This window comes from Corythoichthys intestinalis, chromosome 1 (assembly GCF_030265065.1).
Source record: "Corythoichthys intestinalis isolate RoL2023-P3 chromosome 1, ASM3026506v1, whole genome shotgun sequence".
Classification (NCBI taxonomy): domain Eukaryota; kingdom Metazoa; phylum Chordata; class Actinopteri; order Syngnathiformes; family Syngnathidae; genus Corythoichthys; species Corythoichthys intestinalis.
Genome location: NC_080395.1, coordinates 48,739,823 through 48,756,835, shown reverse-complemented (window position 1 = coordinate 48,756,835; position 17,013 = coordinate 48,739,823). Strand labels below are relative to the sequence as shown.

Below are 17,013 nucleotides of genomic sequence, written 5' to 3'. Positions count from 1 at the left end.
GCCCGTAGGGTGCTGTGTGACTCAGCTTCATTTCTTAGATATCGGTGGGAATGTAACCCTCACACATGCTTTTGAGCACAATGCCAGATTCACATTCAAAAATTATGACATCTGGACCACATTCTAACAAGAAGGATTGTCTCAGGAGTGATTTGTTCGAGGATTTAATGTAAATATTATATTTTTCGCACCATGCATGCATTTTGAAGAGTGAAAAAAATTAATTGGAGAAATTAGCCGCTCCATACCTCGCAATATTTACATAAAAAATTGCCAACTGCCTGGTTTTTGCTTTTAACCAAGAATCGAGACTGTTTTACGGCCATATCTATAAAGAATTCAGTTATTTAAGCATTTATTCACAAGAATTTTCAACGGAAAAAGCCATTGTAGCAGCCACCTTATCATAACAAATAGCTAACAGACTAGTACCATTCTTTGACATATTTACATAAAGTAAATTCAAACTGCCCTTTTTTTTTTTTTTTTTTTTTGCTTTTAACCAAGAATTGAGACTGTTTACTTCCATATCTATAAAGAATTCAGGGATTTAAGCATTTATTCACAAGAATTACAACGTAAAAAGCTCTTCGCTGTAGTGGTAAGGCGGCGCCACAGTGAACTTAAAGACGAGCCGCACATTCGCAATATTTACGTAAAACAAATGCCACCTCCACTGTTTCTTTTGCTTTTAACCAAGAATCGAGACTGTTTTACATCCACATCTATAAAGAATTCAGCGATTTAAGCATTTATTCACAAGAATTTCCAACGGAAAAAGCTCATTGTTTTGCTACGGCGGCCATGTTGGATTTTGTAGCTCTAGATTTTATCTTAGACATTTCTGCGTCCATATTAAAAATCAATCAGCTTTTACGTGTTCTGTTTTATGTAATATTTCAATCTAATAACTTTCAGTGAATCACCATGGTCCTACACCTACACCAACCCCTACACCGACGGCAACAAGCAGATCTTCATCTACTTTGACCCCGTGCACTTTTGGAAGAACATCTGCAGCAGCTTCCACAACAACGGCTGTATGGTGCTGCCCAGGTGTCCAGGGGCTGAAGTAAGTGGCCAGCATTATTCACTTTATAAAAAAGATTAATCAAAACGCCTATCTTTCTGAAACAAATATGTTTTTTAGGAGCCTAAGAGAATGAGGACGGCCCGATTCTCGAGCCAGAAGGTGCTGGCCAGGTGGGAGAACTAAAAGTCTGTCAAAGCCGGCTACAAGTTGACCCCGAAGGTGCTGGCGCACTGTTCAATCGAGAAGCAGAGCTTTGGGCTCATAATGGTGGTCGTCAACCCCAACACTGTCGCACAGGCAAGGAGGAACACAGGGATCGACATGGCCGACATCCTGGAAATGTTCCAGAGGACAAAGGAGACCTGGAGATGGGCCGGGCGGTCCTCAAGCGGCCATCTCTCCCCATGGCCCACATGGCCTCTTTCGGAATGTCGCTGTGGGACTCCCTGATGTGCAGGAAGCACAAGAGCACCTGTTGGAGTTCCTGGCGGTCCCTCTTCAACTGTTTTGGTGCGAACTTCTCCAAGGATGTGACTTCCGAAGCGGGGAAGAACAAGGTCTTGGAGTGGCCGGCCGGCAGGAAAAGGAGCAGAGTTGAGGAGGACAGAAAGGAGATGGCAAGGAACAGCGACTTGTTCAAGTTGAGGTGACCAGAAAATGCAAGGCATAGAAAAAAGGCTATGTGATTGAAAGACGAGGCTCAAATCCTGGTAACATCACATCGATTATTTGCACTGGCTGAATTATAGGACTATCTCATATGCATTTTATATTTATGTTTATTTAGGTTTCATACTTGCACGTCACTTTTGAGATTTTAACTTATCCTGCACTGTAAACGGATGCTCCACAATTTCATTTTGTAACTGTATGATGATAATAAAGGGCTATTCTATAATAAATTCTATATACAATCACAACTTATTAATAATCTATTTACATATTATTTATAATTGATTCTGCATGTTTTCCTCAAGTACCAAGTTTCTGATGTTAAATTGAGTGATTTATTAGCTGTTGAAAACTTGCAGTAAATAAAAAAAAATGAAGTTGCTATTTTGGTCAAAAACATATCTGTTAAATATTGCTATTGAGCCTGAAAATATAGGTGATTATCTCTGCATTTCGTGATTTATGTGCATCTAGTGTAAAATCTGAGAATTTTATAGCCATTTAAAGTTTTTTTTATACTTAATTGGGATTTTATAAGGGAACGACTTGGAATTTTTTTATGCCGCTGCTCATGGAGACTCATATATGGCTAAGTTAGGTGCCTGTTTTGGTTTTAGGTTGGTAGCGGCTTTGGTTTTGAGAATATTTGAATTTGAAGTTTTGGAAAATAGGCCCCCTTACGGATCGGCCCCGTTTCCCGTGTCCTGTCAAATATTATGAAGTCTATGGTACTGTTCTTTTTAATGTGATTTTAAGCATGTCTCATATGTACAGCCTGATAAAAGTTATAGCAATGCTCAGATTTTTGTGACATTATCAGAAAGGTACTGTTTTTCACTGTTCTTCTGGTTTTTAGCAATGTAAAAGTGAACTGCCTCACAGTGTGAGAGATTGTAGAGATTACGTTGCAGAAGTATTCATAATGTTGTGGGTTGCTTACACATAAACACACAATTCTCTCATGCTGCCGCCTATAATAATCAGCCTCATTTTGAGGGATTTATTGCATTCTGATACGCATCAATGTGATTTCATAAAACACAAGGTAGTCATGGTTACAGAATGATTTAGGACATCTAAGCTCTGTAACACAGTAAAAATGATTCAGATGGACAAATATTTATCAGGTACAATTAACAACAACACAGGTCTTATGGCAAACTGATATAAATTGTATTTCCTCTAATTCTGTAGGGAGGACTCACTTTATCTCAGGTATTGCATGTATCTTTAACCTGTCCGAAAATATAGCCTAATATGATTTTGTAGGTACTGTAGATACTGTACAGTTTCTTATCAGTTCATTCTAACATGCTCTTGTATATATACAAAGATACAGGAATATACACAGATATCACGTTTTTGATAACACAATCTCAAAGTGTGCAATTAATTCTAAAATGAGTACACATAAAGACCCTCCCCTCAATAAACAAATATCCAATCACCATTATCAATGACTTCATCTCGACTTTGATATTTATTGCTGGTGTAAAATATAGTGGAACTTTCCACTTCCAAGTACAAGGTGAACAGAATCAACAAGGAAGTATTTGATATGTGCTAACATGTACATGTTTCTATGGATCGTGTGCTGAAGGCGTACCAGAAGCCCCTAAGGTGATGTTCTCCACTCACCAATGTGTCATGCTGCATTTGTAGCCAAGGGTGTGTTCACCAGCTTGTTTGCAAATCCAGCTTGACAACCTGGTGTGTGTTTTGCCATGTTAAAGGAATAGCCAAAATAAAATGAGAAAGTTTCTGTTAATTTACAAGAAATATTTTTTTTGTCCATGAAAAGAAAAGAAAAAAATTGACCAGCAGAGATAACCTAATTAATGTTCTATTGCACTTCGTTCTGAAACAGTGGTGACTCGCTGTGCTGTCAAGCAAAGCGGAATTGAACCTGCGCTCGCCCTGCCTTGACTTACTCACTTACGCAGAACATTTTTATAAACAAAAACTTAATTGGCATCCAAGGTAATTACAGAAGGTGCAATTCCATTATTAAGTGGACAATCAATCGAAAACATCCTGTGAAGCTACATTGAACCCCAGCATTTTGATGATATTCCTTCGTTATTTGCTAGAAAAGGTGCTAAGGCCAAAGCAAAATAGAATTGCTTTAGGGAAAGTGTGTTGACATCTATAGGCCATTGCAGCGTGGTTCACTGTATACCAGTGAGGACGTACATTCATTGTGTCCGAGAAAAATAGGCATACTGATTTGAACCTCTTAATTTGACTGCATTTACTCATAGTAATAGTTCTGTCACTGTCTTCTTGCAGTCTCCTCCTCAAAAGCCCTGTTGTCATAGTGATTCTGTTGTCTCTCGGGGTCAGAGTTCAGAGGATCGGTGAGAGGGACCTCGTACATGGCTTCCCCACCTGCCACTGTGATGATGCTGACCTCTTGTGGAGAAGCTTGGGACAGGCTCTTCTTCTCCACCTCAACTCCTAGAGCCTTGAGAATGTCGCATTTGCACATGGGGCATGTCCTTTTCTCAAGCAGCCACGGCTCGATGCAGGCTTTATGGAAAATGTGGTCGCACGTGAGCACCGTTACCACCTCGCCCGCTTTGTATGACTCGATGCATACGGCACACATGTAAGCCTCGTCACCAGTCGTCTCTTTGTCGTCTCGCTTGAGAGTGCGCGTTTGCAGATGGCCGATGGCCTTCTTGGCCTCGGATTTCAGCCTCCTCTCAGCACGTCGGTGCATGCGCATGTTGTAGAGGCGGTTGGCCGAAATAAACAAGAAGTAGGCCACAGATGCTGCCGTTACGATGAAGAAGGCAATGGACATGAAGTAAAGCCAGTAGGTATCCATCCAGGGGCCGTGAGGATTGCCTGCATCAATGAACATCTGCACTTCCGTACCGTTTTTTACCAAGCCGGCAATCTCCGTGCCTTGAATGTTGCCAATCATGATAGCCACAATTTCCAGTGCCTCTTCATGCTTCATGGTAATGGTGCGGTTGCCACTTCCATCGTCATCGAACACCACCACGGCCATCGCTCCTTGACGTTTGGCGGCATTAATTTTCTCGCTGAAAGAACAGTTTCCCCTTTGAGCGAGCGCTATCCAGGGTAACTCAGTACCATTGTACACGGGATCCGGCTTGCAGCCATCGGGGTATTTGTTAGGAAGAATGACAACACCTCCGGCTTGAGCAAGCGGAGAGTTGCGGCCAAACTGTCCACACTCACATTCTTGGATCACCGTCTGGTTGAGGCTGTTTAAGTATTTGATTTGCACCAAAGCAGTCCAAAAAGCTATAGCGACTGAAGAGTGAACAAGTCCAGAAAAATACAGCAAAAGCAATAGACTGTGCTTTGTCTTCTTACCCATGGTAACGCTCTTCTTCCAATTCAAAACAACAGGAAGCAGTCAGCTACTTTGGCTTCTTCAACACGCCTTTTTCAGTCCCAGTTCCTGCTTGTCAGAGGCTCGGGGATCTGAATACAGCTCAGGTTTCGCCCTTACCTGCTGCCAGCGGTAATATGATACCAGCCTTTGGGTAACATAACACAAGCTACGCGTCAGCCGTTCACCTCTTCTTATCTTCCTGAACCTTGAACGCTGCGTCCTCTTCGCTCATGGCAGGGTACTGCTATTCAACAAGTGGCAATTCAGATATAAATTACAAGAGGGTGAGCATCGAGATAAAGGCAGTTTTAGGGACACAGGTCCGAAGCGCAGAGCTGTTGTGTCAGTGTTAGAAAAAGCTGCTGACTTTTGCTTGTGTAACGATGAGAAAAGCAACTCAACTCGTTTTTCAAGTTTAGCTTGTTTCCTTCCCTCTTTCTGTGGTGGAGGTGAGTTCTGTAAAAAGAGGAAAGACTGGTCTACACACTTCTAAGCATTAAAACTTACAACATAAAAGTAAACATGACAATGTTTGAATAGCTGCACTCATTGCACTAAAAGCTGTGCAATACCTGAGGCTGACGGAATGGAAAAGACTGTTGTCACACATTTCCATTGTATCCCCTTACACACAAGTGAAAGCACAACACACACACACACACACACACTCAGAATAAAAGATGCTTCCAATGACAAATGAGATGGAGAGGTTTCCTGTCACACTAAGTGATTCTCCAGGTCATACACACTTAGCTGGAGTAGCCCTAGCAAAGTAGAACAGTGTTAAATATTTTAGCTAAAGGGCAGATTCAAGTAAATATACAATAAGTGAATATATATAAATATATATATTAGTACCAAAGCTGGGGTTTACATTTCTTGTCAACAAGAAAAACTGAGAACCTTCGATCGCAGTGAATTCCTGAAATATTCACCTTTGAACAGCAGGAGGAAAAACACCATATAACTCATTCTTATCAGTCCCATAACAATATTTGGGGGGGGGGGGGGGGGGGGTGCTCAGTCCAGATTAGTGGATAGTACATCTTATCTGTGCAGTGTGGAAAAAGAAATACATACAGCATACTGTTAAATTGAATTGAATTAGGACGTTCACGTTTAAACAAAAACTAAAAGAGCTTTCCTACGCAATATTGCCACCTGCTGGTTATAACGTCTAGTGCAGGACCTCGAGAGGACGGCACTGAACTAAAACTACATTTGTGCTATATTTTAATTATCATCCACCTTATCATCATTCTAATAATCCTTCTTTATAATAGTAGCATATCTCATATATTAATGGGATAATATAACAAATATCTGTTAAATCACAAATGACTAAATTCCAAATTACAGTGCAGTGATTTGCAGTGAATGCTTGCAAGGTTACCAAAAGTACTTACAGGCAATGTGCAAATCAACAAACGACCATGAATTTGCTGAATCTGTGACAGCAAAACAAATTCTGTCAAACTAAAATAGAATAGTTTGTAGTGGTGTAACAATAAATCGATCTGGATCGATATATTGAATGGTTTGATGCAATTAAATCCAAATCGTTCAAAACGCAAAACACTGATCAATATGATTTTCATTCAAATGTCTGAAATGTTTCAGTAAAAACTGTTAAAACCATCAACTTGGTATTTTTTAGGGGTGCACGGTATCCATTTTTTGAAACCGATACCAATATCGATAACTTCCTGCTCCTCAAGGCCGATACCGATACGATAACCAATATACTGTATATATATATATAATTTTTCAATGTCTATTCACCTGAGTTTTTGAACACCTGTAGGTCAAAAATACTAGCGGTTGATTCAGCATAGCATTTGCCTTTGACCGAAACAGAATTTTCATGATGACATGAACATTATTATAATGAACAAAACAAAAACAAGAACAGTTTTGACTTCAAATAAAGTGCCCATATTAATTTTTTTCAAACAAATATAATTTGAGTCAATCACAATCAATATCATTGACGATGTGTTCCCCTGAACAATGAGCACTAATCTAAAACAAACATAAACCCAACAGGTATTGTGCTTTGTCATCAGATAAAACATTTGGTGCAACAGGAGAGGAGACTTTTGTCGCCTTGGTCCATGAAACAACTTTCTTAACCTGGCAATTATAGAACAGCAAGCCTATCAATAACCAAAAGGCCTCTTAAGAACTTGTAAACATAACACTGTAAAATGCAAACATTTGCTAATTGCCATTGTAAGGTTTATAACTCAGTGAAGGAAAAATATGGACTCTAGAACAGTAACAAAACTTTGCATAATGGCAAAACAGGAGTGGAAACAAATGCATACATCCCAGTCCGACACAGTGCCAAAAATATTATTACTAGGCCCCATAACATATTGTTATCGGATTTATTGGGATGACGTCATAATTCCTATTATCGGACCGATAATTATCGGACCGATAAATATCGTGCACCTCTATATTTTTTCATTGCTTCAGGTAAAATGCGCGTATAATATCGTTATTAACTCGATCCAAGGCCCTTGAACTGAACCAAATTTTGGCAGACTTTGTGATATTGTATCATTGTCCAAATAATCGATACTATATCGACATGAAATTGGTAATTTACACTCAGGGCCGGACTGGGAGACTCTTTCAGACCAGGGGTTAGACATTTAACCAGGCCTACCCCAAGGTAGAAAATGTCAAAAGTGTGGGAGCATTTCAAGTTGGACACCAAGGCGAACACTGTTGCATGTATTCACAGTAAGCTAGTGCTTGCATACCATTACAGCACGTCTCTTTTCAATGCCACAGCATCTCCACCGTAGACATCCTGTTTGCTGAGAGAGCGGAGGACTGATACCCGAGACAAGGTAAAAATTGTAAAATTAAGTTAACGTAGCGCTAATATTGAAGAGTAACGTTACTGTGCCTTGCTAATATAATGTTGGCGCTGCGGAGGGCTAGCCTAGGTTTCTATTAATTATGATAACTGTTGATACATGGCTAAAGTGCCTTTCATACAGGCTTTATTGAATCTGTAAAAAAATTCAGCGCTGTAGAGTGAGAAGGGTGTAAAATAAAAACATAATAAAGATAACTTCGATGTTGTCCATTTTAGCTCAGTAGTCATTGATGGATAAAATAAGTAGCACTGGTGCCTAATGCGCAGGTATACAACAGGTAGGGCTGCATGTATCGATTATTTTAGTAATCAATTAATCTATGAACTAGTTAATTCAAATAATCGAGTAATCTGATAAGGAACATAAAAAAATCAAATACCTTAGATGAGCCTCAAACGGTATTTAAAAAAATTAAATGAGGATTTAAGTACAACAAAAGAACAATTGGCTAACTCCATCCATCATCTTCCACTTGCTCCGGGGCCCGGGTCGTGGGGGCAGCAGCTTTAACAGGGAAGCACAGACTTCCCTCTCCCCAGCCACTTCAATCAGCTCCTCCGTTGGGATCCCAAGGCATTCCCAGGCCAGCCGAGAGACATAGTCTCTCCAGTGAGTCCTGGGTCGTCCCCGGGGCCTCCCGCCGGTGGGACATGCCCGGAAAGCCTTTGCAGGGAGGCGTCCAGGAGGCATCCGAACAAGATGCCAGAACCACCTCAGCTGGCTCCTCTCAACGCGGAGGAGTAGCGGCTCAATGCCGAGTCCCTCCCGGATGACTGAGCTTCTCACCCTATCTTTAAGGGAGAGCCCGGACACCCTGCGGAGGAAACTCATTTCGACCGCTTGTATCCGGGATCTTGTTCTTTCGGTCACAACCCAAAGCTAGTGACCATAGGTGAGGGTAGGAACGTAGATTGACTGGTAAATCGAGAGCTTTGCCTTTCGGCTCAGCTCCTTCTTCACCACTACGGACATCGATCCGCCTGTCGATCTCCCGCTCCCGCCCCTGAGTCATCACCTCATCGTGGTGGAGAGGTTTGCGTGTCCCAATGATCCTAGGAGCTATGTTGTCTGGGGCTTTAAGCCCTGGTAGGGTCAGCCATGGCAAACAGGTCCTAGGTGAGGGGCCAGACAAAGTATGGCTCAAAAAGACTGCTTATGATGAATAATATAAATGAACTCAAGTTTCCCTTGCCCGGACGCAGGTTACCAGGGCCCCCCTCTGGAGCAAGGCCTGGAGGTGGAGCTCGAAGGCAAGCGTCTGGTGGCCGGGCCTGTCCCCATGGGGCCCAGCCGGGCACAGCCCGAAAAGGCAACGTGGGTTCCCTTTCCCATGGGCTCACCACCTGTGGGATGGGCCAAAGGGGTCGGGTGCGTAGGGAGTTGGGCGGCAGCCAAAGGTGGAGGCCTTGGCGGTCCGACCCCCAGCTGCAGAAGTTAACTCTTGGGACATTTTTTTTTTAAATGCTGTTAATAAATGTTTTGAACTCATATTCCCACAAAAAAACAAAAAAAAAAAAAACGGCTAAATATACCTATAAACTAAATTACGAAAGCATTAAAAAAGCATTTGCTCAAACAAAAACTTATGTTGCTCTAAACAGGGAGTAGCTGGATTCAGCCATGTGAAAGGAGTTATGTCATATTCACTGTTGCCACTAGAGGGCAGTGTATAAACCCAAATCAATAAAACCAAATGCAAACACTTTCAAAGCCACGCCAACACCACTTTAATTAAACGAATACTCAAAGCAGCAAAATTTAACTCGAATCTATTTTTTAATCGAATTACACGAGTTAATCGATTAATCATTGCAGCACTAGAACAGGTATCATAAATTTATTTAGAACACTGCAAAAACTCAAAATCTTGTCTTACAATTTAGACTAACTTAAAACTTAACTATAACCAGGGGTGCACATAAGTGGTCCGCATGCGCGCATGCGGACTGGACATTGACAAACGCGCTGGCCCTCAACGGCTTCCATACGCTTTTGCGTACCGATGGCTGACCACTGTATTTGCGGCAGACACGAGAAAATAACTTCTCAAAATGTCGAAGAGGCAGGCCACACTGAGTAATTACTTCCGTGTTCTCCCACCCCCGTCAAAAGACAGACAGACGACAGAGATGTCACCGGAGCTACCGAAAAAAAGGACTTTTGCTGAAAAGTGGCTACAAGAGGTACCATGGCTAGAAGCAAAAGATGCTCCCACGGAAATGCGGTACAAAATGTGCTGTGAGAATCCCAATGTCGCCGATAAGAGCAGCGCATTTTATGTAGGGTCAAAGAATTTCAGCCATCCAAACTTTGAAAAGCACGAAAAAAACAGAGCATGTGGCAATTAAGCAAACTATCGATGTCAAACAGGACCCCACTCGCCCTATGGACCGGAATAGGGCGGAATAAAGGTAATGAACAGCGACATGCACTGACAAACGTGTTTTTGCTTGCATTTTACAAAGCTAAACATGCACGTTCAATGAGGTCTTATTAGGAGGACAGCCCACTTTTAAAAAGGCTTGGAGTTAATGTGGGAGCCGCATAATGCCCTTTATTTTGAATTGGTACTTTTTATTTCTTTACATTTCACTTCAAAGTAATGGCAATTTTGTTGTGCCAGTTGATGTTAATCAAGCATTAATTGTTAATATAATTAATTAAAGTTAATTGGCTCTAAGTAAAGCTTGTCATAAATTTATTGCATCAGGCGGGTCGGCTCTCAAGCTCAATGAGGACCAAGTCACATCTCCAGGTCCTCCTCTGAGAACCGGGGCAAAAAAATTATGTGCACCCCTGACTATAACTTAAATTTTGCTTGACACAAATGAAAATTCAATTGAAACACAAGGGAAAGACACCTACATTTTCAGTGATGTGTGTAATCAAGTGTAATGACATTTTAGGAAAGAAATAAAAAATTTTTAAGAACCTTAGTTGTTCTAGACTAAAATGTTTTTGCCTCCTATATGCCATGCGCACAAGGAATTGTACAGGAGAAGACTATTATGCCTGTAAATTCTGTTACTTGTAACCAAAATATTTTTAGTTTTCTATTTTTAATAAGGCCAAATGTTTTGGGTACTTATTAGAATACACAAAGTTGAAAGTTATTTCAATTTATATTTGTCTTTTTTTTCTCTAGTGACATCTGAGATTCAATTGTTGGCTGTTAATGTACATCTAAAATAAAGACATTGTCTGAAAATGGTTCTGAAATGTCTTGTTTTATCATGTATATTTATAATTTCTCTTTATCTAAAAAATGTTTCATCTAATTACTCAATAGAATTTTCAGTAGAATACTCGATTACTAAAATATTCTATAGCAGCAGCCCTACTGTAAATAAATGGCCTAACCCCTTCTATGGTCCAATTACAGATCTGAACGCCACAGTTTTGTAAATGCTGCCTTAGCGGGTCAGCATGGGAGACAGCATAGCACTAGATTCTGAGACCTGATCAATAAAGCCATGTCAAACTTCATATTTCTTTCTCTGTTGACATCATCAGAAATGCCTCTAGTCTAGATGACTATGTTCTTTACCTATCAGTTGCTCTGAGGCTAAAGTAGGGTGACCAAACGTCCTCTTTTGCCAGTTTTTACATCCTGTCCATTGTGTCAGGTGGGGCTTTATAAATTCACCAAAATGTCCGGTTTTCATTATTTTTCAGTTGAGTATGGTGACAGCTCTTGGAAAGAAACTGTCTCCCCATCTGTTTGTTTTGGCTGTTATGAGTGCATGTGCAAGAGGGCAAATGGTTGAGCAGGTATTCTACTTGCCCTTCCTAGACACCGAGAGTTGTACATAGTGGACAAAGAAGGAAGGGGGCATGATGATGACCTTTCATACTGTTTTGATCACCGTCTGCAGTCTTCTCCCTTTTTTATAACGTGTCCTGTTCAGCTGCTTAGACACAGAGAATTGGAATCTGAGTATCCTTATGGTCTGAACAGTTTTAATGTATCATATGGGAGTTGGACATACTCCCATTGAGGTTGTTCATTGATTCCTTGATCCAGTGCCAGGTGGCGAGTGGGATTCCCAGGTTGGCTAACTTGGGAATATGAATCTCCAGTATTTTAGTGCTGAAGACTGAGTTTTAATCAATTAAGAGCATTCTGACACAGCTCCTTCTTTACTCAAGTGTACTATTGATTAAAGGATGGAAAGAATGTGACAAATGGCTCACATGCCCTCTACTGGCTAACTTGTAAACTACAGGCAAATCTAAGTCCGTAATTAATTTATCGGACCTACCGCCCACCCCCCAAAAAAAAAAAAAATCAGAAACCGGACTCCAGGGAGCAAAGAGACAAGCCTTTGGTACGTAGCTACCAAGTTTCAAGACGATCGGTTTAACGAAAAACGGTAGAGTAGGACATTAGTTTCCACAAGAATAAGAACAATTACTTGTGTGGTGACTTGACGAAATGCCTTCAGCCTGTAAAAAATGTCAATGTGGTTTTAGTTGTAAAGTCAAGGAAAAAGGCAAGTGGATGGTTTGGGAGCAACAAAAAGAGGTAATAGTCCATTCAGTCAACTACTTTGCTTACTCAATAGCCATGAGTTTAAAATGTTTTCACCAACATTCACGCCCACAGACAACTTAGGCTTTCAATGAACCATGGATGGTTAGGCGTTAGGAAGGAAACCAGTGCATGAGGACGGCAGAAAAACGGCACAGAGGAAGGCCAGTACCACAAAACTGAGAGGTATTAGTGTCAAACACAATCTTAAAGTGCCTGTGACAGCATTAAAAAATCTTAATAGCATTATTATGTGAATTATAATCATATTTTGAGACAATTCGACTATATACAACAATTTGGCAAAGCGCAGATGACCAGAAATTAGTCTTCTGCTGTTTAGACCCGCCGCTCATTATAGCGTTCTAGCGTCCCCAGCTGGATGATTACGTCAGCAGGTCACGGCAGATTTCATATGATTTAATTCAGCCAATTGAGGGGAAGATTCATAATGAGGAAAATACGACAGAGCGCAGCAAAATGTCATGATTCTTTCAATATCTCTATCTCCAATATTTTTACAGGATATTCTTTTTACCTATTTTTCCCCAATTGCTAAATAAATGGTATGGTCATGACAAATAACAGTCTTGTGCTAAATGGAATATGAAATATTGAAAATGTATTTATTCAGTACGACAGGACAAAATTACTGCATAATGGTCATAACCGCCGACACTTTTCTCTCCCAAAGGGTATTTTATGCCACCAGAGTTAGTCCGGCTTTTGTCATTTCCCTGCCCCGGCTTCGGAAATGGAGGAAAGAGGGTAAACAAAACAGGAGGCGTGACAGCTAGCCGACATGCTAACCCGAACCGAAAGTCTTATTCTCACCTTTCGAAAACGAAAAATCACTCAAAACTAACCCGACTCATGTCACACACGGCGGCGGGGTTGATTGTCTTCACCGATCGGCTAGCTTCCGGCGACAAGGAAGTTACGGCTCGTCGTTCTGCTGCGGCCACAGCGGGCTGGCAGTGATCGTCGCCGGGAATGAACACCGAAAATAGCCCATTCTTGGAGTACAAACCGGCAGGGGGCTGCTCGTGGCCAAGCCGAGGAAAGCGCATTCTCGGCGAGCACGCAAATAAGACCGAGCGGGCAGGATTGGCCAGCCAAACCGGTCAACGTCGGAGCGGGAGGCTACTTGTGGCCTAGCCGAGGAAAGCGCATTCTCGGAGGCACGCAAATAGGGCAGATAAGGTGGAAGTGACCATGGTGTGTGACAAGCCGGCGGTCGTCGGCCAAGTGGCCTTCTCGGGGGACATGGAGCATTGTCACCCACAAAATGCCACCTCCTTATTTAAACGTGTGCCATGATCCCAGTATTTGACATAAAATAAATTATAAAACATGTAGTTTACTCACTTCCTTGTCGGTCCAATGGGCCTACAGTTGTCAGACTTGTTTTGGCAGTTATCCGCAGTGAACGGGAACTTTCTGAAACCCAAAAAGGCTCACACGCCTCTCCCTGGTGCAGCAACAAAAGCCTGCAGCACATTGGGCTGGCGTGATGCGAAAAGTAAACAATATAATCCGCAAAACCAGCTGAATCCGCAGTCGTTCTGCATACTGTCGTAATGCCTGTATACTGAAGATGATTAGCCCGCTGACGTCATATTCGCATTCTTCTTCAAACCAGGAAGTCATTCATTTTCATGGCGCGGGATTAATAAATAAACAAGCTTTTTGCTGTCATAGGCACTTTAAAACATAACATAAGGGCCCAGCTTGCTGAAGTAAAACACTCACATCTTTATCAACATCTAACACACGTCTCATGTGCCTTCCTGTATGTTGCACAGCTGATGTGATTCAACATAAAATAGCAGAGAGCATAGATAAAAAAAAACAATGATATAGTGTATAGGAGTGCAGATTCCATAGGTTGAGCACTGTCATGAGTAACAGCCTAGGGTTATGTTGATCATGTCATGTTACTACTGTGACATACAATATGACGGCTGAATAAATTGAAACACATTTTAACAATCACAAGGAAGACAGCAACAAAAAACATCTCAATTAAAATATTACATCTGTTATTTGGTCATCAATAAGGCGGGATAATTATAGCACGTGCTAAAGACATTTAGTATTATAAATGTTATTTTGAGAGTCACTTTTTTATATCTGTAGTAGCATTTAACCTCCTGAGTCAGGACACTGATTTATACAACAGGTGCATGTTTCAGTATTGTATGGATGCAAAATGCCCTCCAGTTCAAGAATAACCAACAACATTACACTTAAAAAACTTACCATGCGCTGTATCTCCGTTGTTTTATTGCAGTAGTTTGAAGTGGGTGAGACAAGTCTTCAAGAAAGTGGGAAGTGGGGAGCTATGCATCAACCAACCAAGTGGCTTCTGGGGGGCAACATGTCCAAACATGTCGCAACCACTTGTCTTTTGGTTCCCGAGCCACCTGAGGGAGCCAATATCACGTTCAAGAAGCAAACAAATAAAGGTGCTCTTATGGTATTCCGCATTTTCAAAGCCTCTTAGATTTAGTTTTCCATCCACTTTAAGAAGATGTAAAGCTGTTAGAACTTTAGTTTCAAGTTCCACACCTTTATTTATTTAATCAAATAAATTGACTTCAATCAGACAATGCTCATGCAAACAGCAACCTAAATTTTATCTTTTGCTTATCAAATTAATGGAAATGCATGGGATGTGTAGGATTTACTACATGTTTACATAGTACATATGAACTCTATTATTATTTTTAAAATTGAACAAACAGAATTTGAAAAATCTTGGGAAAAAACACTTAGATTATTTTAAAACCCCTATTAAAGACTGCCACCCAATAATTTATAAGACCTGCAGACCTAGACTATTTAAGGTTCTAATGGTGGGAGAAGGGCATTTGGCATCTCCGCCATTAGTGTTTTGAATCAAGGTGCACCTGTGAGGAGAAGCTTCCTCACCAGGTTGAGCAAATTTTGGCCTGAAGTATTTAGCTACAGAATTTAAAGATCAGCTTGACCAAAGCGCAACTGATTTCATTCACCTTCATTTTATGTTGATGACGGATTGGTTCGTGTGTCAGCTGATTCTAAAGCAATCAAGCTAGTAAGTCAATCAAGAAAACTCTGCAACAAAGAAAAACAGAGATTACATAAATTCATCTCCAACAGTAAAAACATATTAGATATGATACCAAAACAGGAATGTGCCTAGTATCAAAGTGCAGGATATCACATAGAAAGAGTCTGTGATTTAATGCATTTTTGGTGTACAGTGGAGTGTTTCCTCAGATGACCTTCAGTTCAGAGTGGTTGTCAAAGAGCATCCATTTACAAAAAGAGGGGTGCCACCAACCTTAGCCTGAATCTATAGTGCCTTAGGGTTCTTGGCACCATCAAGTCTCACCGGAAAGTAGATTTTGCAACAACATTGTCGGGACAAAATTGGGTTGGCTCCAGAAATGCTTAAGAAAAGGTGGGAATTGGTGCTACAAGATCTGTAAAAATTGTCCACAGTAAAGATCAGAAGATGCCACACCAACGTGAACTTAAAATCCATCAAGCAGTATGAATTGCGCCATTTCTCAGATAACAGTGACATGGGCTATGGAGAATATTCCAGCCTCAGAGCAATCAACATGAATGGAGCTATCCATTTCTCTCTGGTCATGAAAAAGCACGCCTTAACTCCAATCAAAGTAACTACTATTTGAAGGTTTGAATTAACAGTGGCAGTGGTGGCAGCAAAAACAAGTGTCATGTTAGGACGCAAACTCAAAAGTTGATCATTTTCAAGAGCACTTTTGGACAGATTGTAAAGTTCTAAAGATTCTGAAGTGGTCACCATCCCTGGTCTCAGCGTTAGAGGCGCCCGTCCAGCAGCTGACGTCCCTCAGGTCTGGCTTTGACAGCGCTTGGCCAGCAATCACCTCCACACGCTTTAGCTCCAACAGGACCCGGCCAGCGGTCTCCATCCCTCATCTTGGCTATGGTGTTGCTCAGCCAATGGCCGCCATCCCTCATCTCGGCTTTGAGCAGCGCCAGGACCGCAGCCTCCATCCCTTGTCTTTCCTCTTTCGGCGACACCTGACCAGCGGCCTCCACCAGATGACATCTCTGCTCCTCCAGCGGCATAAGGCCAGCAGATGCCATCCAACGATGTCCCTGCTCCGGAGGCATCAGGCCAGTGGCCATTACCTACCGACGTATTTTGTTTTGGTGGAGAGGTACTTTCATATTAACGTGCACATTTGGACATATTTTTGTTAAAATTTGTTTAGGCTACTTATTTATTTCCTTACAATTAAAAATAAAAGTCAATGTTTGTGTTATCTTCCAAATAAATTCCCTTTCAATGTGCACAATGTAAGAGTAATTTGGACTTACTTTTGTTCATTTATGTTAAAAAAAAAAAAAAAAGTCAATGTTTACATTATCTTCAATGTTATGTACCTCCTATGTTCTTGAGATAAGTTCTAAAGTAATTAAATTGAGGCTTTGTATTTAGATGGGAGCGAATTAGGGGAGATGGGGGTTGCTG

At 41.2% G+C, this 17,013-nt stretch overlaps 1 protein-coding gene across 2 annotated transcripts in view; it reads right to left on the bottom strand.

Annotated features, from left to right (window-relative positions):
• The window catches only part of LOC130914581 (E3 ubiquitin-protein ligase RNF128-like), a 64,531-nt gene extending 49,624 nt beyond the window's left edge, over nucleotides 1-14,907 (bottom strand). The window contains exons 1-2 of one of the 2 annotated variants that reach the window (XM_057833907.1): nucleotides 14,763-14,866; nucleotides 2,085-5,531 (exon numbers count right to left, since the gene is read on the bottom strand). In XM_057833907.1, coding sequence (XP_057689890.1) covers nucleotides 3,978-5,057 — 1,080 coding nt within the window. In that variant the 5' untranslated portion in view covers nucleotides 5,058-5,531; nucleotides 14,763-14,866 and the 3' untranslated portion in view covers nucleotides 2,085-3,977. Of the gene's footprint in view, nucleotides 1-2,084; nucleotides 5,532-14,762 lie in introns of those variants that run through there. The other variant, XR_009062963.1, reaches the window with a different exon arrangement.
• Between the last annotated feature and the right edge of the window lie 2,106 nt (nucleotides 14,908-17,013).